General features: G+C 52.9%; 1 protein-coding gene across 5 annotated transcripts in view; it reads right to left on the bottom strand.

Annotated features, from left to right (window-relative positions):
- Positions 1 to 26,154, bottom strand: part of TULP1 (TUB like protein 1) — a 38,850-nt gene extending 12,696 nt beyond the window's left edge. For 2 of the 5 annotated variants that reach the window (XM_074977353.1, XM_074977355.1), the window contains exons 1-5: positions 22,267 to 26,139; positions 19,066 to 19,114; positions 3,339 to 3,468; positions 2,317 to 2,469; positions 451 to 567 (exon numbers count right to left, since the gene is read on the bottom strand). In XM_074977353.1, the coding sequence (XP_074833454.1) occupies positions 451 to 567; positions 2,317 to 2,469; positions 3,339 to 3,468; positions 19,066 to 19,114; positions 22,267 to 22,313 (496 nt within the window). In that variant the 5' untranslated portion in view covers positions 22,314 to 26,139. Of the gene's footprint in view, positions 1 to 450; positions 568 to 2,316; positions 2,470 to 3,338; positions 3,469 to 19,065; positions 19,115 to 22,266 lie in introns of all 5 variants that reach the window. The other 3 variants (XR_012642568.1, XM_074977354.1, XM_074977356.1) reach the window with 3 other exon arrangements.
- Positions 26,155 to 27,086: the final 932 nt, after the last annotated feature.

Genomic DNA, 27,086 nt, shown 5'->3' with positions numbered 1-27,086 from the left:
CAGGAGAACTATGACCTGGCCTCCCGCTGGGAGAAGCAAACTCCCTAGGGTTTAGCCTCGAGGCCTGTGATTGGGAAGAGCAGGGGCAGCTTCCCTCTGTTGTGGAGACGTGGCGGGCTGGGAGGCCACGGTGGAGTGGAGCAGGCTGCCACTCCTGCCACGTGGTGAGTGTCGGGGAGCAGGGGGAGCTTGCTATGGATGGGACGACTCTGACAGAGGATACCTGGCCTGGCCTCACCTGTGACAAGCCTCTCCTGCCAAATGGCAGGGCAGGGCTACTTTTCCCTTCTCACAGAGCGAGGGCTGAGGCTCAGAAACAGGGAGTGACGTACCCAAGGTCACACGTGGACCCTGCAGAGCTGCAGGGAATGGACCCACACTCCTTCCTCTCATTCCCATGCAGACCTTAGTCCCTGGGTCCACCTCCACATCCCAGCCCCTTCTGCTGACCTTTCAGCCTGGGCTTCCTCTCCTTGCTTTCTCCAGCGGGCATTTCTCTGGGGGGCTTCTTTTTCGGCTTTTTGGGCAGCTCGTCATTCTCCTCTTCCTCCTCCTCCTGAGAGTCCTCTGGAAGTTTGGTGGGGAGCCGAGAGGGAAGAGTTTAAAGAAAAACAGCCACAGCCTTGTCAATAAGCAATGGCCCTGTCTGTCCTGTATAAAGGGCCTTTCTCTGCGGTGGGGGCTAGCGTGGGACCCACTGGACTTGTATCCACCTACTGCCATTCATCACCCACTGCTTTCACCTCACCCCTCCAGTATCTGGGAGTCTAGTCTGTGCTGGGGTACAGCAAAGAACAAAGCAAATTGGATCATGAATCCTGTAAAACTGGTTTCTAACCAATTTGCTCAGCCAGTGTAAATAGGAACGGTTCAGGTGAGAGGGAAGCTTAAGTGTGTGCTTAAGAGCCTCCAGTTCCGAGGGGCTGCTCTGACTTCACTGGGCCCATACTGGGAGCTTTCCTCCACAGGTTCACACTGCTTCGGGAACCAGTTTGGGCTGCCTGGAGCTGGGCCTACTCTTCACCTGCTGAACCAGTTTCAAGCCTGGTTGGATACATTGGGGTGTTCTCCCTAGTATAGCTCAAACTCTTGAGCTGTTTAACCCAGGAGTTTCCCCTGCAGAAAAGAGCAGGTTAGAACATAACCGTTAGAAAATTATTAGTGTGTGTGTGTGAGAAAGTGTGTGTGAAATAATTAGTGTGTGTGTGAAATAATGTGTATGTGTGTAATAGTGTGTGTGTGTGTGTGTGTGTGTGTGTGTGTGTGTGTGTGTGCGCATGCGTGCACGCGCGCACGCGTGTGTAGGCTGCCACCTAGTGCCTGTCTTGTCTCCTGGGCTTTTCCTACTTGTGCCCTGTATGGTACAGGCATCCCCCAGGGAGTGCTTTGCTCTGTCCCATGCCTCCCCACTCCGCTTCCCCAAAGAGAAGGTAATGAGGATTACCGCAATTTCCCCCAGACAACCCCCCAACAAGCAGGAGCTGGTGGGTGGGTGAAATATTTGTCTGGAAAATAGAGCTCGTGTGCAGGCGGGGGGAATCAAAACAGAGCCCAAAATGGCAACAACCACTTGCCTGTTGGGGGCAACTCAGAGAGGAGTGACTCACCCCACCTGGGAGCTGGGGACCTTCCCAGGACATGAAATATTATTGCATTTTAGGGATGGAGGGGTTGGTTCTCCTCTGCTGCACGGAGCGTCTTCCAAGAAGGCTTTTAGCTGGGTCCTAAGTGCATGCGGGAGGGCTGGATTTGGACTGGGGTGTGTGGTGCTGCTGTGTTAGGACAGAGATTGGGTTGTGGTGCGATTGTTGGATTGTGATATATGTACAGGGCTGTGTACTGGACTGTGAATGTCATGCCAGTGTGCGAGGGCTGTGTCCAGCTGGGGGCCCTGGCATAGCTGTGGCTGGATTGGCTTGTGCGTGCAGGGCAGTGTGTTGGATTGGTAACACCACGCGAGTGTCCGAGGGTTGTGTTTGGCTGGGATGCATTACACAGCGGTGTTTAGATCGGGTTGTGCGTTCAGGACAGCGGGCTGGCTTGGTTGCACAACATGCGTGTGCCAGGGATGTGTTTCGCCGGGGTGCACAGCATGGCTGGGGTTGCACGGCCACGGTGGTGCAAGGGCGTGCGTGGATTGTGGCGCGCATGCCTGGCTGCTGTCTTCAGGCCGCAAGCCTGCGTGGCTGCCTTGCGACACGGGCATGAGTGTTTGCAGGGCCATGGCTGATCGCGGCTGTGTGCTAGGCTTGGGCGTGAGCATTTGCACCCTGCACAGGACCCCTCCTGGATGGACAGAGCCTACTGCCTTCTTACCCTGCTTCTTTCTGGAGGCCTTGGCCACACTGACATGTGAGGGGGCACTTTCCTTCTTCTTCTTCCCGGGCTCCTTGGAGGCTTTGGGGCAGGGCTGCTTCTCACTCTCCTCCTCTACTTTCTCCTCCTTCTTCTTCCTCACTTTCTTGACAGCTGCGAGAGCAGCCACAGTGAGAACAGCGCACGGACCGGCAGAGGCGGAGCAGGGGAGGGACAGCACGTGCCCGGTGTGCTGGGGCTTGGAATGACGTCAGACTCCAGTTACCCCGTAGCACACGAGCAGTGCGGGGGGGAAGGAGAAGTGGATGGGGGCGCTTCTTGCTGGGGAAGGAGGGGGGCTGCCTGAGAGGCCATGGGGGCGAGGCCCGAAGATGGTCTTTCCGAGGGGGTGGATCACAGTGGGGAGGGAGGCTACAGGTGCTGGGAGGGACAGCTGATCTGTGAGACCCCCGTACACTGTGGAGGGGCCCCTGACTTCGGTTCTTCTCCTGGCTTTGCAGGAAACACACAGAGCGCAGGCCTGTGTCTTGGGGGCCCAGTTTAGTAGGTCCAGGCCAGTCTAAATGCTAGAAGCTTGGGTGTGCACAAGCCGGCCCAAGGTCCTGCTGGCCAACCTGGCCCTGCCTTGTGGGCAGTACAGTGAGGCTCAGCCTCTTCTACCGGCAGAGCTCCAGGAGCCTGCAAGAGCCCAGGTGCTCTGGTTTGCTCCTACCAATGAAGCCGGGAGGTGCCCTCCCAGCGTGGGCACAGGCACTGAGAAGCAGCCTGACCCTTGTTCGGGGGGGACACCCAGGGTGCTGCTGGACGCCCCTGGGCTGCCGGCGACCAGGAGAGAGGCTGGAAGCAGACACAGATAGGTTAGTGGGTCAGCAACTACGCAGCTGGGAAGGCGGCTGGCAGGGGCTGCCTTTGTGGGTGCAATTCAGTTCCCAGGGAGCCCTCCCTGATATCTTCAGGCCCCCATTCACAGCTCCCAGGGGCTCCCTGTCTCTGGCTGGGACTGAGCTGCTGGTGTCTCTTACTCTGAGAAAGGGCACTGGGCTCCTCTGTGGGGTTCTGGGTGTCCAACTTCTTCACCTTCAATTTCTTGGGCTTGGCTTCCAGCGTGGGTTCCTGGCGCTTCTTCTTCGGCTTCTGCCCCAGCAGGAGGCACTGGAGGAAGGGACATGGCATTTAAAAGCTGAGCAAAGACCCCATAACAGAACCTACAGTCGACAGCAGTGGTTCTCAACCTTTTTTATAAAGTACCCCTGTCATATATATGTCCACACAGTACCAACAATTTACAGACACACAACATTATTTCTCCGAAAGTGACTTCAGTGGTGTGAGAGTCATACGGAGTGGGCAGCAGACTGATGCAGCTGTTGAAGGATATTAACGATAATGCAGAGGCAGCGGGTAAGAATGTGTGGAGGGTTGGAAAGTTGGTTTAGAATGAGCAAAGGTACAAGACAAGGAGATTTGATATCACCGGGTATCTTCATCAGGTACCTAGAGAGAGCAACGGCCAAGATCAAAGTACCACCTCTTGAGAATTAACAACCTGAGGTTTGCAGATGGTATAGTTATCATCAAGGAAGATGAAGAGAAGCTACTGAGAACAATGCAGGTGCTGAATGAGGAAGGGAAGCAGTACGGACAGATTATGAACATTGATAAAATGAAGACAATGGTATTTGGAGATAAGGAATAGGAAGGAAGAGCAGCGCAGCTGGGATCGGACTGGACAATGCAGAGGAGTTCACATATCTGGGGACATGACATGATCTAGACTGTAAGAAGGAAATAGCGACTGGAATAGCAAAAGCAAGAGCAGGTCTGAAGGTGACAGAGAAGATCTGAAGAAGCAAAGCGACTAGCTCAGGAACAAAGCGAAGCGTCTCGAAAACGTGTGTATTCAGCAGCAGGTTGCAGGGATGTGCGACATGCGTGATAATGTAAGATTCGAAGAGAAGGATATCGGCATTCAAGAGGAGGTGTTATAAAAGATCCTGAGAATAGGGTGGATGCAGAAGGTCACCAGCAAGGAATTACAAAAGAAGATAAAGCCGACAGAGAACCTACTGGGGAAAGTTATACAGTGCAAATTACAGCTGTTCGGGCATATCTCCAGAATGAACGACGAACGACAACCCAAGCCCCGGGTATTAGGCATAATGCAGGGTTGGAAGAGGCGAGGCAGACCCCACAGAGGATGGGCAGATGATATATGAGATTGGTGCAGAGTTAGTCTACGGAAACGAAGCCACTCCGCACTGGCCAGCGAAAGATGGAAGGAAATAGCGAGGGAGGCACCAGACACCAACAGTGCAGGACAGGTGAGGGACAGGGCTGAAGGGGCAGGTGGAAGGGAGCTGACAGAGCACCGAGGGACAGGACCTAACTCGCTGAGGAAGAAATCCCTAACCGAGAGCCTCCCTGCACTGCTTGGAAGAAGGGGCTTTCCTTAGTGGGCTCCTCATTCATCCTCTTGGGTCTGATTCAGATCTTGCTCAGACTGGAGTAAATGAGGAGTAACTCTGCTGAAATTAATGGCGTCACACTGATGTTAAAGCAGCATGAGTGACATCAGAATCGCACCTGGGAGCTTTCGTCTCTTCTCAGTCTTCAGCAGTAACCCTGTCCCCCCATTTTAAAAAGACCCCGCCAGCTCCAAAACCAAAGTTTTTTGGGGGGAAAAGAGATGATAACCCCATGAATAACTTTAATAGATTTGCCCTTTTCTTACAGCCTTTCTCCCTCCTCTTCACCAAACGGAAAGCATTGTTTTCCAGGCACGGGGATTTCTTTTCAAAGGGCCCCTGCATCACCTCCAGCCCAAACATTGCTCCACTAGGCTAGTGCATGGGACCCCGCATGAAATGAGCTGATCTGAAGCATCAGGAAGGAAGGAAACAGACCACCGCATAAGAGAATTTGGTTGTTATGAATTTCCTCCTTTTTAAACCATCTCAGGGGTTACAAAAACATAGTTCTGAAGCCCTCTGCTGTTTGGCCCCTGCCCCATTGATTGTTTAAACTGGCAGTTTCCCTTTAGAAGCTAAACATTAACACCTGGATGCAGACAGGAGACAAACACAATTTTTTTTCCCAGCTGTGGTTGGTGGCCAGAGAGAGCCACAATTGCCCACAACTCAAACCAGGTTTCTCTGGACATTCTCTTCCCTGTCTTGCTTCACAGACAGCACCCAGCCCAGGTGGGTCAGGAACTGCCATGGAGAAGTCACTTTTTTTGTTGCGAATTGTGTCCTGACACAAGGGGAAAGCCAGCCAGCTCTAGAGACTGCCCGATGTCCTGCTCCAGACCAGGATGGGAGAGGCAGCAGCCATGAATGCTTCCTTTCACCCCCTCCCATCTGGATGCTCTTTTCTAGGGTTCCAGTTCATGCCACTGCTGATTTTTACCTCTTTGTCAAGATGGACCATTCGTGCCAACAGAGAAGATGACCTCTGTGTTCTGGAAATCCGTCCACTGGGGCCAAACTGACCCACTAACTGACTTCACAGCCAGCCCTTTGATTACCACAAGGCCAAATCCTCTTGGTCACTACCCAAGTGGCATGATCTGGACTGGCAGAAACCATCCATAGTCCATTACCACTCCTGTGGACTCATCAGTTACGTCCGTGCCCGTTCGTTGTCTCGCTCGGCCTGCTCCAGCAGCAGTTGCATTGTTAGAGATTTTTTCCTTTTAGTGTGCATGTAAACAATCCAAAAAGAGAAGTTACTGACCGTAGTAACGATGGTTCTTTGAGATGTGTCCCCGTGGGTGCTCCACGATAGGTGTCGGGCTCGCCCCGGCGCCGCAGGCCGGATGTTTTCAGCAGTTTCTGCTGGACTGCGCATGCGCTGGCACGCACCACTCCCTTGCGCGCTCCCAGCCACGTGCGCGATCCGGTCCCCGCCAGTTCCTTGACCAACCGCCTTGGATGCTCCTGAAAAATACTAAACAGAGATCCGAAGCGGGGAGGATGGGCGGGTGGTGGAGCACCCACGGGGACACATCTCGAAGAACCATCGTTACTAAGGTGAGTAACTTCTCTTTCTTCCTCGAGTGTCCCCGTGGGTGCTCCACGATAGGTGACTACCCAGCAGTAACCCAAGATAGGAGGTGGGTAATCAGTTTATGTGCCGCTTGTCCCCGAGACGACCGCTGTCGAGAGACGGGTATCTTCTTGGAATACCCTGTGAAGGGCATAATGCTTGGCGAAGGTGTCATAGGATGACCAGGTCGCCGCTCTGCAAATGTCTTTTAGCGCAATGCCCTTGAAAAAGGCTGTTGATGCCGCCACCGCCCTAGTGGAGCGAGCCCTAGGCGGGGCCAGTAAAGGAGTCTTTCTAAGTTCGTAGCACATTTTTATGCAGGATACGATGTGCTTCGAGATTCTCTGCAAAGAGAGACCTTCTCCTTTTGATTTGGGAGCGAGAGAGACTAGGAGTCTATCCGTTTTCCGGAAGGACTTAGTCCTGTCTATATAGAAAGCCAGCGCCCTCCTCACGTCCAGGAGGTGTAGGCGCGCCTCTTTGTTGGAGTTATGAGGCTTTGGATAAAACGAGGGTAAAACTATAGGTTCGTTAATATGAAACTCTGAAGAAACTTTGGGAACAAAGGCTGGATGCAGCCGTAAGGTTACCGCCTCCTTGGAAAATACTGTGCAGGGTGGCGTTGCCATAACTGCCGCAAGCTCGCTCACCCTGCGAGCTGACGTGATTGCAAGAAGGAAGGTCGTCTTTATCGTAAGGAGACGGAGGGAAACCGTGGCTAAGGGCTCAAACGGTGGTCCCGTTAGCGCATTAAGCACCAGGTCCAAGCTCCAAGAAGGTGGAAGCAGTTTCCGAGGGGGGTATAGGTTTACCAGCCCTTTGAGGAACCTGGTAACCATGGGATGGGCAAACACCGTGTGCCCTTCCTCTTCATGTCTGAAAGCCGATATAGCGGCAAGGTGGACCTTCAACGAGGATAGGGAGAGTCCGCCTCTCTTGAGGTCCAGTAAATACTCTAGTATTACAGGTATAGGCGCAGCAAGGGGGGCTAATAGCTTGGTAGAACACCATGCAGTGAATCGAGTCCACTTTTGTTTATAGGTCTTCCTGGTGGAAGTCCTCCTGCTACTTTCTAGGACTTGTTGCACTCCCTCCGTACACGTGCTCTCTTGGGAGCTGAGCCATGGATTAACCATGCTTGCAGTCGCAGGCCTCGGGGGTGTGGATGCACTATGGACCCCTGGGCTTGCGTGAGCAGATCCGGCGCCACCGGGAGGGGCATCGGTGGACGGTCCGACATGCGCAGGAGTAAGGGGAACCATTGCTGTCGATCCCACGTTGGGACTACTAGGATCATTCGGGCTCTCTCTCTCCTGGCTTTCTGCAAGACTTTGTGGATAAGCACTGTGGGAGGAAATGCGCAGAGCAGGGGGCCCCTCCACGAGATCGCGAATGCGTCCCCCAGGGACCCCCGTCCCAGTCCTGCCCTGGAGCAGTATTGTGGGCACTTCCTGTTGTGTTGAGTGGCAAACAGGTCTATCTGGGGAAATCCCCATGCGTGAAAAATCGGTCATAGCAGATCGGAACGGATCTGCCACTCGTGTGTGAGTGCGAAGCGCCTGCTCAGCTGGTCTGCCTTCACATTGTGAGCGCCTGGTAAATACGAGGCTTTCAAGGTTGTATTGTTGGCGATGCACCAGTTCCACAACCGGACTGCTTCCGCACATAAGGCACGGGACCGAGCTCCTCCTTGCCGATTTATATAAAACATGGTGGAGGTATTGTCTGTACTGATCCCGACTACTTTGCCTTGTATATGGTCTCGAAAGTGTTTGCAGGCGTTGAACACTGCTCTGAGCTCCAGTATATTTATGCGCAGTGACTGTTCTGTGGAGGACCACAGTCCTTGCGTCACCTTTTCGCCCATGTGTGCTCCCCACCCTATGTGGGAGGCGTCAGTAGTGAGAAAAAACAGATATTTGTGGTTGGTGAAAGGGCACCCCTGTTAGCATGTTCATGGGGTTCACCCACCATTGCAGGGATCTGCGCACCTCTGTCGTGGGCGACACCACCCTGTGGATGGTGTGTGCTGCCGGTTTGTAGACGCTCGCCAGCCAGTGCTGCATGCTGCGCATATGCAATCGGGCGTTCTGTACCACAAACGTTGCTGCTGCCGCCACGTGGCCCAGCAGCTGTAAGCACGTCAGAACCGGCACCGTAGGGCTGAAGGTGATGACTTGCATGAGGGAACCAATGGCGCGAAAGCGGGCATCTGGTAGATAAACCCTTGCTGTGATGGAATTTATACGTGCCCCTATGAACTCTGTCCTGTGCGGGGTCTATCTTTGATTTTGCCAGATTGATGACCAGGCCCAGCGAAGAGAACGTGTCTGCTGTGACGCGTATTATGCGAAGTACCTCCTCCTTCGAGGCCCCTTTCAGTAGGCAGTCGTCCAGATATGGGAATATAAACACCCCCTGTCTGTGCAGGTAGGCTGACACCACTGCCAAGGTCTTGGTGAAGACTCTGGGGGCCGAGGAGAGGCCGAACGGCAGAACCTTGTACTGAAAATGTTCTTTGCCTACCATAAACCGGAGAAAACGCCTGTGAGCCGGGTGAATAGTTATGTGGAAATACGCGTCTTGTAAGTCGAGGGCTGCAAACCAATCTCTATCGTCCAGTGCCATAAGTATAGAGGCAACTGTGATCATCCGAAAGCGTTGCTTGCGCAAGTACCGGTTGAGGCCTCGAAGATCTAGGATGGGCCTCCAGCCTCCTGTCTTTTTCTCTGTGAGGAAGTATCTTGAGTAGAACCCTTTCCCTCGGAGTTGCTCCGGCACTCTTTCCACTGCCCCTATAAGCATAAGATGGTCTACCTCCTGCTTGAGTCTCACTTTGTGGGAGGCATCCTTTAGGTGGGGTCTGGGTGGAGGTCGTGGCGGTGGGAGCGACTGGAAGGGAATCGCGTAACCCGTGGCTATGATCTCCAGTACCCATTTGTCTGTGGTGATCTTTTACCACTAGTCGTAGAGCGGTCGGAGGCGATGGTGGAACAGTAGCTTTGGATGACATTGCGCGATGGTAGTGATAGTGCAGCCCTCAATCTGTGTGTCAAACTTGTGGCCTTTGACCCTGCCCCGAGGACGCACGGCTCTGTTGAGAACGTCGCCTGGGAGTTCTGTACTGTTGGTGCTGTTGATGTCGCCCTTGCTTGTAGCCCCTGTGGTACTGGGGATATTGTGGTTGATACTGCAAACAGCTTCTGCGTGTCAAAGGGGAGATCAACGATCTTTGCCTGCAGATCCCTCGGGATACCCGATGTCTGGAGCCAAGACTCCCTGCGCATGACCACTGCCGTAGCCGTTGAGTGTGCTGCCGTATCCGCTACGTCTAGGGCGATCTGAACTCCTGTCCTTGAGGCTGCGTAGCCTTCCTGCACGATGGCCTTGAGCACCGGCTTCGTGTCCTCAGGAAGCGAGTCCATGAGGGAAGTCAGCCTGGCATAGTTGTCGAAATTATGGTTCGCTAGATGCGCTGCGTAATTCGCCATTCTCAACAGTAGGGTAGAGGAGGAGTAGACCTTTCTGCCGATCAACTCTAGTTTCTTGGCATCTTGTCCGTTCCCCCTGTCTTGTACTGAGAAGTTTTTGACCTCTGTTGAGACGATTCCACCACCAGAGAATTTGGTTGCGAGTGGCTGAACAGGAACTCCATGCCCTTCGTCGGGACGAAGTACTTCTTATCCGCTCTCTTGTCTATAGGCGGAGTGGACGCAGGGGTCTGCCATATTGTGGTGGCGAACTCCATGATTGCTTCATCGGCGGAATAGCTATTTTGGAAGAGGCCGGAGGTCTCAGGTTTTTAAGGAGCTTATGGTGTTTCTCCTGCACCTCTGCTGTTTGGATGCCTTGTGTGAAGGCCACCCTTTTAAACAGCTCTTGGAACTGTTTGAGATCGTCCGGAGGATGGACGTCCCCTGGGGCCGTGGCCTCGTCAGGGGAAGATAGCGAGGAACCGCTAGGGTAAGCCTCTCTGGACCCCTCTGGGTCCTGTTGACGGTGATACATCCTCTCGCTAGATACTTGCGAGGGAAAATCTCGGGGTTCCAGAATCAACTCCCCCCGAGATATCTGCGTTTCCGTCCCCGTCCGCGATTGCCCTCGGGGATATTGAGCCATCTGGGGGGATCTGTCCCTGGGAGTATGCCTATGGTGTCTATGCCGCGCGTGATAGGGGCGACCATGGCAACACGGGCACTGTTCCGGAGATGGAGACCTGGACCACTCTGGAGGCGCATACCCCCTGCGTCTGGGGGAGCGAGATCGTCTGGGTGATTGAGATAATGGAGAGACTGATTTGTGGCAGTACTCCAGGGGTTCAAAGCCCAGGAAAGGCGATGGTGGTCTGAGCCATGGTGATGCTGGCTGTAGGAATGGGGATGGGGGCTCAGGGTATACTGGAGGTGACCCCTGCCACCTCATTGGAGTCCGCAGCATAAGTGGAGGGCTTAGAGCGAGTAGCCCTGCAGCCCTGTCTGGAGAAGGGCTGCGGTGCCGGGTTTTCTGTGCTGCCTTTCCCCTCCCCTGTGGGGCTGGCTCCGCCCCTTTCCGTGTCGGGGATCTCGGCCCCGCTGTCTGTGCCGCGCGGGTGGTCTCCCCCGGTGCCTGCAGGCCGCGTGCCTGTGAGCTCTGCACCGCCGGTTCCCTGGGCATTGGTGCCACTAGCTGCGGTGCCGCCGGTTCCGGCGCTTGCCTGGCCGCCGCCCTGCCCGCGGTGCGGGGCGGCTGTTTGATTATCGGAGGCTCAGCCTCTGCCACGTGCGTCTCCGCGCCGCCGCCGCTCAGCTGTGACTGCGGCTGGGGGCTATGCACTCCACCCGTCCCACTCGCTGTGGCTGCCGGCAGGGATCGGGTTGGTGAAAGCTTCCTCCGTTTTTGCACTGATGGGGTTAGGGAAGCAGCTTTCCTTTTGTGGGCCCCTGCGGGTCCCTCCTGCTGAGGCCGCTCCGGCGCGTCTGGCTGGAGGGCCTTGTCAAAGAGCAGCATTTTCAGCCGCATCTCTCTGTCCTTCCTTGCTCTGGCTGTGAGCTTTGCGCAGAAGGAGCATTTCTGGGTGACATGAGATTCCCCAAGGCACCTAATGCACTGACTGTGCCCATCGGAGGCTGGCATTGCTTCGCGGCCTGACTCACACTTTTTGAATCCTGAAGATGACATTGTGGTGAGTCTTTGAGTTGTTAATAGGGTACTTAGCACCTTCTCTGTGCCTGTTCCCCTCTCGGACTCAGCCTGCTGCGGCAGGAGGCCTAATGGCCTTACGTCCCCGGGCGTCCGCTGCTCCGCTTGCTACTAAGGCTGCAAAACTTTACTTTTTACTCTCTTTTCTTTTTTTTTTTTTTGAAAACAGTAACAAGCTAACTTAAGCTAAAAGACTGAAAAAGAAACTCTAAACACTTTAAAAACATTAAATACGCTAACTCTGGCCGTAGCCTGAGCGGATTCCGTCTGCAGCCGATGGCGGTTAAAGAGGAACTGGCGGGGACCGGATCGCGCACGTGGCCGGGAGCGCGCAAGGGAGTGGCGTGCGCCGGTGCATGTGCGGTCCGGCAGAAACTGCTGAAAAGATCCGACCTGCGGCGCCGGGGCGAGCCCGACACCTATCGTGGAGCACCCACAGGGACACTCAAGGAAGAAATATCCTTCTCAGGATTAACTGTGTGTGCCTCAGGGAAGCAGCTTGAGAGAACAAAAGAAAATTTACATTGGGACATATTCTTTTCCAAATTTTGTCTGCCAAAATCTTTTTGAAGCAAAATTCCCTTCTTCCACGCTGAGCTTTGTACTTTGCCCACAAGTCTTTCTTGCGCCTAGAGGGCGGTATGGATTATGTTTCTTCCATGGTCCTCAGGTCAGAGTTTCCCCCAAACCTCTACGGCTGAAGAATGGGATTCTTGATTAGGCAGCATCTGTTGGCTACAAAAACAAGCCAATGAGCAGTAGAAATAATTGCCTCCAGTCCTAGAACGAGCACCGTGGAACAATCTCCCCAACACAGCAGGGTAATACTCACTACACTGGATCTCATAATCCGGATCCAGAGCCAAGGTAAGACAGAGAAAAGCGACTAGGGGATGCTGGCCAAGAGCCCGGAGAGCAGATGACTTGACGTTCTAGATAGCCAACGCAGACCAGTCTCTGGCATTTCGTGATCATGCTGTGATCAACTGTTGAAATGTCCAGCATAAATATGAAAGGGAGCGCTCCAGCATTCCCTGTCACACCGACCTGGGTCAGAAGAGAGTCCCCGGAGCCGAGGGAGTTACATCAGTGTCAAAAGCAGCGTTAATTAGGTCAGAGCCAGGAGATAGGGATTAGGCCTTCTCCTCATGGGGAACAAATGAAGAATTAAACCAGACTTGCTTGATTTAAACCTTTGTTCTCCAAGTGGAGCATAGCTCATCTGTAACTCTCCTCCACTTCACTCTGCCTCGAGACAAAACTTCTAGCTGACTCCATGGGTACCCCAATTGTTGTCCTTCAGTCTCCATAGATCTTCTCCACGTTGTGGGGATGCACAGAATAGAAACGTCAATGGTCGGCAGTCAAACCCTGTACTTCCCAATCGCGCGCGGAATAAGGGAGGCCAACGGGGGAGTCTCCTGTCGACGGCCCTCAGCGAGAATGGCCAGATAAGTTGACTGTAGATAATTCAATTCCAGCTATGCAACCGCCACACCTAGAATTGCGTATTGACAATCAACTGTAAGGTCTAGTGTAGACCTGGCGTTAGATTGGACCGACTTCCATGGGTGAGAGCGAGAAGCTTTCAAGCTTGCACAGAGCTCTTCCTCTGGCTTTTCAGCTTCTTGCAGATTAGCCAACAGCGCAGTGAGCTTCCCTCTAACGTCACCCAGGTCTCAGAGCAGGTGGGCTTCCCTCTTCTTCTGGTTCAACATGTAGGCCCTTGGGAATAGAGGAACTGTCTGGCTTGATCAGAGCATTGTTCCATCTAGCTCAGGACGCTGGCTTCAATGCTGGCCACCACCAGCTGCATCAGAGTAAGGGGCAAGAAACCCCTGGGTAGGTAGTTATGGGATGCCCTGCCCCAACGGGAAGTTTCCCCTGGACCCTGAGTGGTTGAGGTTGGCTCAGGCCCAGGAGGGTTGATGGCCTTTCCCGAACTATTATAAATCTAAATCGCCTTGTTACCCATATAACCGGTCCTGCTTAGAAGCATGCAAAGCTCTGGGACTAAGTATCTGCATACCTGTTGGCTGCCCAGGTGGCTCCAAATTCAGGCCTTTCTTCATCAGACATTCCCTCTGCTCCCTGGGAAATCTTACCTGTTATTTGCCAACACGTCACTGAATTTAAATATCAACAGAGGTGGGGCCCAGGCGGTGGAGTCTGGACCTGCATCAGAACTTCCTCAAAGTTTGATCCAGGGTTTCAGGCCAGCCTGCTACAGACAGTGGGATGGTGCTGGCACTGGAATGGCCCCAAATCTAGGGGCAGCATCTGGCTCTGGGGGTTGGTTCTGACCTACCTGTAAAGGACGGGTTTGTAAAGCAGAATGACTTACCACCGGGAGGGCCAATGAATGGAAGCAAAGGGAGAGAAACAGAAAAAAGAGTTAGGAAATGCCCAGGGATTGGGAGGCAGAGATCACTAACCAGGGGATACAGAGCATGGTGTACTCCGGTTCCATCCGCCTCCAGGGAGGTCTATAGCTGGTACAGCACCAGCCAGTAAGGTACTGCAGCTGGGCCTGCCAAGGCACTATCCATACCAGGGGAGAAGAAAATCAGGACCTATCCTCAGCCTTGGCTTTCCCCTTCGTTGCACCTGGTGGAGAAGGAATAATCCCTGGGCAGGACATGCCCGCCACTCCCGAGGCCAGGATGCTCTCTCAGGTGCGTTCCAGGGATGTCACAGGTGAGCTCTCCGTCTGTGCAAGCAGCATGGCTACACGTGGCGATTAACGCTGGGGCTGGGCACAGCAGCTGGGACTCAAGTATTTCTTTTTCAAGCAGGGAGACGACGGAAGGGGAGCGATTCAAGAAAGTCCTGGGGGTGGGGCAGGCAAAGGCTGGGGGAAAGACCCAGGAGCTGTTACCCACTTCACAGCTCTCCTCCGGGACAGCAAAACACAGCTGAGCACAGGCGGAACAGGCTTACTTCAGCCATTCGCCCAGGCCCAGCATAGTCCTGAGGCCCTAACGCCCATCTTGAGCTGGTGCAGTGAAGGAGGGATATTGCCTTATAGCCGGGGAGTAGTAGAAACCAGCCCTGGCCTTAGAGGAAGACGAGCAGGGTGGTTGCCTGGGGCCTCATGCCTTCAGGGCCCACGCTCCATGGACTATAGCATCCGCCACCCACCGCTGTCGGTGTTCTGCCTGGGGCCCCACCCACCGACGGGGCCCTGCTGGGCAGGCTCTGGCAGAAGCAGCCTGTGCAGAAGCCGAACGGTTGCAGGTAAAGAGATTTCAGTGACACCCCGGTGCCCAGAAATAGCTGGTGAAACTCAGTTCCTTTGGGATTGAGGTCACACAGAGGAAGCAGATGGATTAGCTGTCCCGCACCTAATCCCATTGAGCTGGGGCTATAAATAATAATGGTTTATCAGCCACAGACCACGTGGCTTGGCAATTAGTTAGACAATAAACGCTTGGGAAGTAGGTGCTGATTCAGAGCCCCGAGCCTGGTGCAGGGTGCTGTGAGTAACTGCCTCTCGCTGGATTGGCGGTGTATTCACCGGTAGGTCAGATCGCTGTTCTTGGACCCATCTATCAGCTTATTCCAGTGGTTTCATTCCGCGAGCTGGGGCTGATTATAAACTGATACCGACACAATAAGGGAAACACAGAAAGTCTGAATCACTTCAATGAAATAGCAGCACATGATGCTAACCGCCTCCTGGGACAGTTTGCAAGAGAAGGGAAGGGGTGTGAACTCCACTGCCCTGATTGCATTGTCTAGTCTTGCCTCCCTACTTCCTCCTGCAGCTTCAAGGGGCTACGCTGATCCCCTTCATGTCTTTCCCCAAACTGCGATGTGCTGTTGCTCTGCACCGTTCAACAGCAGATGAGCAGCACCCCAGAGGTGGCCACCCTGTGTGACGTGCAAAGTAATTCGGGCTCCAACTATTTCTGCAGTACTTATGAACACGGTGTGACTCAGACAATTGAGAAGATGAGGCCTTGGCCCCTGGTTTCCATTCCAGATAGTTTATACATTTGCAATGCGCTCGTTAAAAAAATTTTGATGGGCACAAACTCTTCAGGCTCTGCTTTGATGCAAACTGCAGGATCCCCCAGTTAGATCCTAATGAGAATAGCAGCTCCCTGTCCATCTCTGCTCTGCCGCCCTTTGCATCCAGTTCAAAGGGAAGGGAAGAGTCAGGTAGGCAGAAAGCACTTACAGTAAACTCCTTCATATCTGGCAGCCCCAAGATCAGGAGTTTGACGGATACTCAGATATTCTGGTTAACAGAGAGCAGTTGGGGGAGGCACAAGTGGGGGTCAGTGGCCCCCCCCCATTAATAAAGTTCAGCCCCCCCCTGCACCCCAGCACCAGCAGTTTCACAGGTGAAAGCGTTTTGAGGACATGATTATTGGTTGTTGCAGCAGCAGAGGCTGGGAGGCTGGAAGCCCCATTCTGCCAGACTCTGCACAAGCAAGGGGCTGCATCCAGCAGTCTCACTGAGAACACAGAGTTTTGTCTACCTCCATTAGTAATGGTGGCTAGACATATTTTCTCTCATCCCTTCTGAAGCACCTGGAAAGCAAATCATTACTGAAAGATTAGCCGGAGGGATTAAGTCATGAATTAGGAACTATAAGATCCCACCTGGCTAGCAGAGCTTGTGTGTCAACTTAGTAATGACAAATACAGATTGTTTTATAAATGGTACAAAAATATTTTCTGTCACTTCCAAACAAACCCCACTTCAGTTTTCATCTGGATCTAAGGGCTTGTCTACACTGTGGGGTTTTTTGTTTTTTGATGGAAAAAATTTTTTCTGGGACAAACAAACACGCAAGCAAACAAACCAGCCCTTGCATCCACCCTACAGAGCTTGTTATTCTGGAATAACAGGGCACTTAACTTGGAATAGTAGCTCTACTGAAAAGCATGATTTTTGCTGACCCCAGCCCTTTTCGATTTCAAAATGGACTCAGTGTGTACTAAGCTGAGATAATTACAACTTAATTGGCCTCCGGGGAGGTGTCCCATCATTGGTCTTATTTCAAATTGGGTTCTCTAGTGTAAACACTCAATTTCAAAATGCTTTTGCAGTGTGAACGCTCTTTTCACAAGTAACTTATTTTGATGTTAGACCATTGAAACAAGTTAGTTCTGAAAAACCCCGCAGCATAGACAAAAGATAGGCTGTAATCACCTGAGTGGACAGACCTCATTTTTTATGAGTACAGCTCCGGGCACACAGTTCTGCTCTCATACATTGATGTGAATCAGGGTTCAAACTAGTGGGAGCTTAGAATTAGGTCCTTCCACACCACAGATAAGAAGGGAGGTACAGTCAAGGTTTTCTCAGCTGCCATTGAAATAAGTAACTCCCAGCACTGACCTGCCCAGCCAAATCTACCTGCTCCTGCTTCAGAAACATGTGAAAGGTGAACTGAGGCCCCTGTCAAGCAGCCAGGACCAGAGTCCTTGGTTCAAGTCTCAGAGACAGCTGAGTTAATCTGTATCTTCAAAAACAAGAAGAAATCTTGCGGCACCTTGTAGACTAACAGATATTTTGGAGCATAAGCTTTCGTGGGCAAAGACCCGCTTCATCAGATGCGTGCACGAAAGCTTATGCTCCATAATATCTGTTAGTCTATAAGGTGCCACAGGACTTCTTGGTTTTGAGTCCTAGGTTTGTTATTTCCCTTGCTACAGAGTCAGCTTCTGACCTTGGTTGCACCCGAGTAAATCAGGACTCATTCTACTGAGACCACTGGTGTAGACTCTGCATTTACACTGGTGGAACCGAGATCAGAATCTGGTTCTCCAGATCACAGCTGAAACACATCATGTAATCGTAGCATGATAGAACATTACAACTGGAAGGGCCCTCGAAGTCATCAAGTCCAGCCCCCTGCCCTCATGGGGGGACCAAACACCATAAAGGGTCACAAAGGCCACCAAATAAGCCACAGCTCATTCACACATCACGATCCAGACTCCACAATTTTTGCTCTCAATGAGAAGACAGAAAGCCAGTAAACGACCTCCCTGCCAAGACAATGAAAACAACATGGCAATTGTTGTTGAAAAGTGATCACCTTCCAATGTAAATTCTGCTGTAAGATTTTGAGCCATATGCCCTTGCATTTTTTTCAATCTGGGTGCGGAATAAATTTTATGTGCACCAAGGCATGCGTGGATGTGCACCGTCTGGAGATACACACGCTACCGGCTGTGGGAGGCTGTGGACAATCTGCTAAATAACTGGATGGATTTAAATTTCTCCTGCGTGGCCGCCCAAGCACTCAGCTTACAGGGAGCGCTGTGAGCAGCACCGTTTTCATTCCGAGTGGCGAGAAGACCCCGGGCTTGATCTTGGAGCTGTTTGCCTCTATCCTCTCGTTGTGCTTTGGCATTTGCCTATAATGCTAATAAGCTTTTTCAAACACTTCCCCCTGTTGTGCAGAAGCAGCAGCCAGGCTCTTGAGTATCAACAATTCCAAAAAACAGGACAACTTGGGGAACGCCGGCTGACCACGCTTCCTTGAGCAGCCAACACACAGCCTGCCAGGCGTGTTTTAATTGCTCAGCCCAGTTTGGATGTGAACACCTTTCTGCACTACAGCCTTGGAGCTCAGCTGCCATACCTTTGACCCCAGCCATCAGCCGTACTGAAAGCGCCTTTTTTCCAGCGTCTCTAAAATAACCTTTGCTTTGGCCTGGGGAACAATGAAACCTGCGAAGCACCAAAAGCAGGCTTTGGATGGTCCATTTGAATGGAGGAGGCTCAGCTCTCATGTTGGAAGGAAGGAGCAAAGAACAAAACCTGGGGTCACAGATATACCAGGATCCATTGGGACTGTTTGAGCCCCTATTTGCATGGGCCCACTCGGGCCCCAAGTTCTGAGTTGAAGCAGGATTTAGCTCCCATCTGAACTGGAGGTGGGGGAGGGAAATCAGACGGGGCCTGGCCCTGGAGTGGATGTGTTTGGGTAGAACCCTCTAGCACAGGCTCCTGACAGGGCCAGGGATCAGTCTCAGAATTCACAGTTATTTCTAAGAGCCTCACACACAAATGCCACAGCTTCTGAGCAGAAGCAGCCATCCCTCAGGTCTGGGCTCGCACGAGCCAGGCCCACGGTGCACTCCATCTCCGTGAAGCACTCTCTCAGCCACAAAGTTCCCGCTAATTTTTCCATCTGTTTGTGAAATAAATTTTATTACATGCACTGCAGCATGTGACGATGTCCACCACCAGTCAAAACACACACTGCTGGCCCTGAGCACTGCGCTAATGAGCTGGGTGGCGTTTGAATCTCTCCTAAGCAGCTGCCCAAATGGTCAGCTTATAGGGAACGCTGATTATCTTCCCAGCCCTGACAGCAGCCACTGGCCCAGAATGCGCACGCAGCTGGGCACCCAAAACAGCCTGTGGTGTCGGACTCTCCTGCATTCTCAGCAGCTGCTCTCCGAAGGGGCGTGAGATGCTGCAGAGATAAGAGCCTGGGAAAAGCACAAATCAGGCAGGTTTCTAGGGGCTGGAGAAGATCACGAGGATTTTCTTACCTGCTTGTGAAGTTTCTGCTTCTGGGGGCTTCCGGGTTCCTCATTCGCACTAGGGGGGGAAGAAGTACAGTGAGACAAAGGCTGACATCGCCCAAAGCGACAGTGACATTGGGCGGCTCCATTTCTGGGGCCAAGCTGGAGATGCCTGAAAAGGGCTGGGTGTCAATGGCTGGGTGCTCAGCCCTGGCTGACCCAGCACGCTGCAAGGGCAGCAGATGCAGCCAAAATGACTCATTCTGCTAGGAAATCTCGGAGGATGAGCCAAGCAATGGTTGACCCTGGAGTTTGCACCAATCCGAGGTTAGACAGAATCCATTCCCTGCCCCCACAGCCCCCTGCTCTCCCTGCCCACCTCTTTCTTCTCTGGGGCTAGCCTGGAGGGACCCCTTTGCAGTCAGAGTGTATTCTACAGACTGGTGTACGGCCAGCCTTTAACACAGGATCCCTGCAGGAGAGGTGGACATGCCCTGTGTCTACGCTGCCACATGCCGCCTCCCATCCCTTTTAATTTCCCACCAGTCTCAGTTCCCAGCCCCATCCTTGCCACCTCTTCCCATGGTTTCCTGGCCCAATGGCTGTTTGCCACAGTAGCAGAGAATTTGGGAGCATTTACAGCAGATGAACCAACCAGATAGACCCCTTGCAGACCCAGCTGTGCAATGAGGTGGTTCCAGGACAGGCAGAACAGCTGCTCTAGTGGCTAAGGCTCGCGAGTCGGGGGGAGATAAGAGGAGGTGTCTGATTCCAGTTTATCCCAGCAAGTCCTCATGCGGCGCAGATGGGGGCTGGAGATGGCTGATGGCAGATAGACAGGACGGCAATGCTCAGGCATGTTGGAAACTGCCTGCATCCTCCGGAGAGGTGACCCTCTCCTTCCAGCAGAGGGTGCTGCAGCTCGTCAGTGGAGCCAGCAAAGTTTGTTAACTTCTGTTCTCCAGTGCATCTCTGTTTTAAAGCAGTGGGGATCTTGTGGGCCAGCCATCAGGCAGCAGAACCCCGGGCAGCACGTTTCTGTGCCTTTTCAGACCAGAAGGGACCACTATGATCAAGCTCTCCGACTTCCTGCCTAGCCCTGGCCAGAGAATATCAGCGAGTGACTCATTCAAGCCCCTGACGGCTGGCTGAACCAGACAGCATCTTCTAGGAAGAGACGCCGCAGCACATCCAGAGGATTTCCGGGGGCCTACACAATACTATGACACTGATGCCCCTGTGCCAGAGGGCAGCCCATGAGGATTTTTTAGGGACGTGATTTTATCATCTTCAGCAGCACATGAATGAAATAGTTTTAAAGCAAATTTTAAACTAGGGCCCTGTCGACTAACATACTACATTCAGAAACGGTCAGTACGTATTCGGGGTTGGCACATGCCTGTTAAATGGCTTTGTTACCACTTGGATGACTCTTTCACAGCTTCTACGAATAGTTCTAGCTGGCCTTTTCACCGTTACCTAGCTCCTGTGCAGGAAGCAGACCCACAGAACAGGGATAGGAAGAGGCGGATGGGTGGGCATTAAGACACCCTGGTGCCCCAAATTTTCAGGTGCCCCACACAGCTGCATATGGGTAAGGACTGCCCTGGATTTAACTACCCACTCAGCAAGATATTCCAGGAGTTAATTACCCACAGCGGTAAAATAATAAATAATGCAAGTTATACCTCATTTCTCGTCTGAATTCGTCTAGCTTCAGCTCGCAGCCATTGGATCGTTTGCCTGCGAGAATCCAGTGCCTTATCAGAGAGCGTCTCTCTTGGTAGGTATGTCCAGAGGGAGACCAGGTCACCTCTGCACTGAGTCTTTGTTAAGCTAAATGGATTGAGCTTCTTTAGTTTCACTGCAGACAGATCTTCCAGGGCTCAGTGATTCTCTTGAAAAGGTCAGCGGGGAGACAGCCCAAATATGGGACAATGAGTCCCTTTTAAAAAATAGGTCGGGGCACCTTTTTGGCATCCCAAATATGGGATCATCCTGCCTAATACGGGATGGATGGTCACCTTAAGGAAGGTGCATATAGGAGTCCAGGGAATACACTGGCTAGGACAGCGGCAAAGCCCCGCGTTTACTATTCTGACACATCCAGAGTGTGCGAGTGACTCTACAGCGTAGGGGCTGTGTAAGGACTCTCACCATAGTTCCATGCTCCCAGATACAGCCAGCCTCTCTGCTAGAGTAGTCATACTCAGCACAATGCTTCCATACCCCCAGCCCTGCCAGCCCCATCCCCAGGCAGCTCGCTATTCTCCACTCGTAGTTGGGCAGACTCTCCTGCTTACAGGTTGGGGGGAACGTGCCAGCCTGAGAACAGAGCACGTTTGGGCGAAATGAAAACCTCTCCTGGAAACATTTTGATTCCATTGAAATTTGCAACGGGCACAAAGGCGGCAAACACCTTTGGTGTCAGCTCAATTGTTTCAACTCCCTCCGTTTCGACTCAGGTATTCCGATGTTCTGAAGTCATGCATCCTGCCGCGAGGGCAGGAGACGGGACTCGACCTCTCGAGGTCCCTTCCAGTTCCAGTGTTCTCTGATATTAACGGCAATGTTGTATTTATACACATTATACAGCATAACGCTTTGTCACGACTGAAAACAAACTTTTTGATGGCTGCGAATTGAAGCTTTTTAGAATTTCCATCTCCTGGTAAATTGCCACTGGTCTTGGATTCTGAAAAAATAACCTCTCCCTCTCCATTGACATTTCCCCCGAAATGGAAATTCCCCTCTCTGCTGAGACTGATTGGCATAGGGCATCCCTCCTCACAGGAGAAAGTGGGCTGGGGTGTCCCCAGAGAAAGACTGAGGTTCTCCGGCAGGCTATGGAGGAACCCTAAAACTGGAGGCTTTCCCCTGGCTGTCAGTGGGAGTCTTTCTTCCACAAGCTTTGGATGAGGCCATGAATGAACGTGGACAGATGGCCTTCCCAAGGAGCAAGGTACCTCCAGACCAGGAGCAGGGTCTATCCTAGGGTGCACAGTCCCAGGGGAAGGCTGTGTTTGAATGAGGCAGTGCTCCCTGCCTGCTGGGAAGGAGGGTGGGGTAGAGAAGCTCCTGAGACAGAAACCACACCTGCAGTATTCTGCTGCATCAGCTGATCTGCACGTTAAACTGACCCAACCCAACACAAGCACTTTCCGTCTGCAATCAGGACCACGTCTAATGTCTGTGAGCAGTCGGGAGCGGAAGGAACCAAACACTCACCTGTCCGAGGTCCACACCTCCCGCAGGATCTCCGACTGGAGGGGCATGACAAACGGCCAGCAGGGCTGTGACTCACAGGAAGGCAAGGGCTCAGGCAGGCGTCAGCTGGGACCCAGACTAGGAGCACCAAGACACCTTACTGGCATGTGTGAAGCTGGAGCCGTCCTGTCTGCTCGTGCAGATGTTCCTCCTCGTCAGCACAGACTCGAAAATTCCGCACCCAGGCTGTGGGTTTTGAATGTGAGATGTGACCAGCTACCGATCGGACTCTGTTGAGCTGAGGCTGCCTGTTAATCCGCCTCAGAAAATCCTGGCGCAACCCCACAAAAATAGCTGAGTGCAATGAAGTCGATCCACCTTTCCAATTAATTTTCTCTGCTACCCAGCAGCTCAGCAGGGGCCCAGCCTTTGGCACAGGCAGGTCCGTGTAGGATTTCGGCGGCTGGGGAGAGGCGGCGAGCTACCGAGATGACTGACTTTTTATTTCTCGTGAAACTTGGTAATAGGATTTCAGGAGCTCATGGCCTGGCAACCAGGCCTCTGGGGAGGTTCTACAGGAGACAACAGCTGTCACTGTAATGCCTTCCTACAGGACCCAAGAGAGCTGGACAGATCACGCTATGTAACGCTGGGCAAGCGAGTGTAGCACACACACCCCAAGGTGTGTATACTGTTATAGTAGGGGCAAGAGCATGTGTCCACAGCACATGGTTTCAAGACGCTTCCTTGTGCTGAAAGCAAGCTGGAGCAGCGCATGGTGCCGTCCACGCAGGGCAGGGATGGAAGGAGAGAGAAGGGGCTAAAGCCTCGTACGTGATCAGCTCGGGAAGCAGGGCCGTTCCCAGGGACCGTTCCCTCTCATTTTTGCCATCCGTGTGCTGCTTTTCAATGTCCACGTGCAGAATAATTTCTACGTGCACCGAGGCCTGGGCAAACGTGCACCACCGGTACAAACAAAACACCTACCTGCCCTGCTAATCAGCGGGGCGGCAGATGAATCTCCCCTGAATGGCCGCCCAAGCAAACCGCTCACGGGGAACACAGTTCACAAGTATAAGCCCCTGTGGGTACCGTACAGCTCCACAATCCGAGGAGCACCTGCAGCTCACACAGGCACACCAGAGCTAGCCGTCATCCAACTGGCTCCAAGAGCGCTGGCAGCAAAGCAGCAGCACAGGCTGTACGAGCCCTGCAGCACCAGTAGCAGGGAAGCCAGGGCAGCCCAGATTTCTGGCTGCCTAGATTTTAAGGCCCAAGAGCCTGTTTTGAAGTTGTCGTCTGAGCTCCTGCTTGAAGCGGGCCAGCGAACTCCCCCCACGCCCATCCCTGCATCGAGCGATTCACGCACTGGAGTTAGCGCAGTGTGACTGACGCTCCATTGGCTCACGCTCATTAGGGACGCTCCAGCCCAGATCCCCATCCAGCCGCTCTGCTCCCCTCACTGCTGCAGATGGGGACGGCTCTGGCCAGCTTGGAGCACCCTGTCGGCAGCAACAGCCCTGCAGGGCTGAAGCAACCCCCTGCCCCATGGGCAAGGAGCTGCTCCAGCCCCGACCGGTTCACCTTTAACAGCCCAACACCCATCGCAACCAGGAGCCATTCCACTGCCATCAGTGGAGTCCTGTCAGGATGAAGCCAGGGTGAGTGGCAAAGTGAGCCCAGCACCTCTTGGGGGCACGCAGGCCTGGTGCTCTCGGGCGTCACAGAACGCCGCCAGCCCTGTAGGCTCACGGGGACGTCCCACGCTGGCTTGGGTCTCCTCTGGCTCCCTACAAAGCCTGCAGAATTGCCGCGTTAGCCCGGGGACCCCTCCTGCTCCCACAGGCCTTTGGTGTGGCCAGGCCTGGCTTACACAGCAGCAGGGGGCTGGGCCAGCTATACTGGGAACTCCAGAGCCACACTGCTCAGCCTCCAAGGCGAGATTTCAACCCCGAGCTGCTTAGGAGAGACACCATCTGACGGCAATGCGCTCCCCAGCCCGCCTGAGGTAACTGCCCAGGCGCACAGCCTCTGCCCTGACCCGCTGGCCTAGAATTGCTGTGCTGGGCAACACCTGGAGCCTGATTCTCCACTGCTCGGTCTCAATTCTTGGGGGGATGACATCTGGGAAAGTCAGAGTCAGGGCTACAAACTGCCTCTTCCGATGCTTTCAGCCCACGCCGCAGGGGCTTGGATGGGACTAGTTAATCCCGTTACCTAACCTGCCCTGCTCAGCACCCTGCGTATTCAGCCCCTCCCTTCCTGCTGGCGCAAGCCCGGACCTGGCAGCAATGAGTCGGCCTGCCCTGGGGTTCCCTGCTCCACTCTCCAGGGCTCAATGCAGCAGCCTGCCAGCTTATAAGGCCTATTGGTTTAAAGCTTCTCTGTACCTATAAGTGCAGTGCAGTGAACTCAGTGCACAGGTGGCTTGACCTAGAAAAAGGCAAACTTATGTTCTTGTTACGTTCCATTTCGAGTAACCACAAGAGACCTGCAGAGGATTCTGCTCTGCAACAATTAGCTTGCTGCAAGGGTTTTTCTGGTTTCCCCTATATTTTCACCCCTAGATACAAGGCATAAAGGCAGATCTTATCAGCGCCTGTCTGACCTGTGCCCTGGATCTGTGAAGTCGTAGGCTTCTAACCACATGCTAACATAAAAAGGGGTGGTTGTCATGGAAGCTATGTGTCAGAGATGAACATCATCAAACCTCTGGGGCGCACCCACCCTGTTCGAAGTAAGGCAAGGTGGCATTTCTGGGTACTCTTGCTTTTTCTGGGAACTTACGGACGAGGCCCATGACATCACACTTCATGCAAATTCAGGATGACACCGCAAATGAATGTCACCAATCACAGCTGTGTAGCCCAGAAATTCCTAGGGTGCCAATGCCTAGTTTGGTATTGGGGCAGTAGGGTTAAGGTGACATAAAAGGGACCATAATACCCCATGGCGAGTGGGAAAAGGAGGCTCATACCTGGCTCCTCAAAGGGTTTCTAAGATTCTTGCCTCAATTTAATTTCTTTTCTCTGGCACCTGGTCTGTCTTTTACTACCCTCACCTCCTAGGATCCTTGAGAGGAAGGGAATATTGTACTTTATCGAGATATGAACTGTAATGCAAACCGTAATCAATACGCCGGGCTCAAATAGTGAAGAAGTATATCGTCTGCAAGTCTATATTGGCTCTCTCTATTATTCAATATCACTCACTTTGTACTTCTATATCAATTCAACTATTTGTTTTAAACCAACCTGCTGTGCAAGGAAAATAAAGAAAAATCTTGTTAAATTTACTTGGGTTATCAGCAGGAATCCCAGACCTACCTGTAGACCCGCAGCATCTCTCTAGCTCCATGGTGTTTAAACCGATCAGGGTGTCGGAACAGGCCTTTGATTTTCAAGTTAGATTAGCAAATCAAACCTAAATTAGTAGCTCCTTCCAAATATCCCTAAATCCCTGCTGACAACACCCATCAGAGCAGCCCGGAAACTGGGTGAGCCCTGGGTAGGGAGGGCAGCTAGTTGGAGTACTCCTACAATGAGCTGAATCAGCTGGTGTGAGCTGGAGTCCAGGGCTACGGCTAACAGGTTGGTTAGCAAGGCTCCACAAAATTCTGTCATTCCCACGACTCACCCTTACCCCCCTCCTCAGGCTCACGTCTACCCCGGGAGGCAAACTCTTCCCTGATTATGGCAATGACCAGAATAAGGAACTCCCGGGTAGTGGTTTGTCTCTCATTTATCCTGAGCCATTCTGTTGTTCAGGCGTGTTGGTTTCATCCGTTTAAATGCGTTGCATAGGTCATTTCCACTCGCTGAGCCATTTCTCCTGCAGTGGCATTTTTCCTCGACTTTTAGTTCTTCCCTCCAATGTACCTTCCAGGCTCCTTCAGCCTGGAGGATAATTTGCCGTGTAACCCCACCCCATCTGTTCCGCCAGTGGCAAGTTTCAGGTCCCAGTCCTACTTCTCTCAACAACAGAAGCTTGGTTGCCAAATTGGAGCGGTAGGAACAGGAACAGGCTGAGCTATGCCCTCGGTAGAGCCCCAGTTCAGTGGAGTTACACTGATCCACCCTGGTGTAAGGCAGAGCTCAAGGGGGCCATGTGGGACTCCCTTAAGTTCCAGTCCGAGTGCCTGCGTTTTCGGGCAGAATGTGGATGGCTCAACAGGCAGCCCAGTCTTGTAGGAGGAAAGGTCCTGGGGGAGGGGAATGCTCCCGCTGTCCATATTGCTACCACCACTTTACAAGGGGCCTAGAGACTCTAGGCCCAGTGGCTGCTGCAGCAGTGATGGGTTATGAAGTGCAGGTACCAGCAAGTTTGGTGAAAACAAGCAGCGCCCAGACCACACGACGCCTCTGGCGAAGGCTCTTGAATTCGTCCCAGCTCTGCTGGAGTAGAGCTACACAGCTGCTTCCCAGGCTGTGGTCCGTCCTCTAACCCGGCACCCAGAGCTGAACTCAGACGCCAAGTTAGTACAACTCCAATCTATCTGCAGCAACCATCGAAATGAATGTTCCTGCTGCCTTCTGCAGGGGCTTAGTCCCTAACCAACTGCAGCTGGTGCCACGAGGTGGCACCACAATACCATTTCTCCACCCGCTGAGGCTGCTGGGCTGAGGATGGTGGGGTGCAAACCCTCTCCCTCTACATCAAACATCCCCTGCAAAGCAACTGCTCGGGTTAGGCTGTGACCAGGCAAATGAATGTGTTATTCAGAGTGAGTCACCGGGATCTGTGCTCATGCATTCTGGCAATCACAGCGTCTGGCTTTCAAGCCAGCGGCTTCTTCACCTACAACTGCCTCCTATTTTTTTTCAGATCCTACTCTAACACTC

Source organism: Carettochelys insculpta, chromosome 26, assembly GCF_033958435.1.
Source record: "Carettochelys insculpta isolate YL-2023 chromosome 26, ASM3395843v1, whole genome shotgun sequence".
Taxonomy (NCBI): Eukaryota; Metazoa; Chordata; order Testudines; family Carettochelyidae; genus Carettochelys; species Carettochelys insculpta.
The sequence above is the reverse complement of the archived record's forward strand: the minus strand, read 5'-3'. Positions and strand labels throughout refer to the sequence as shown.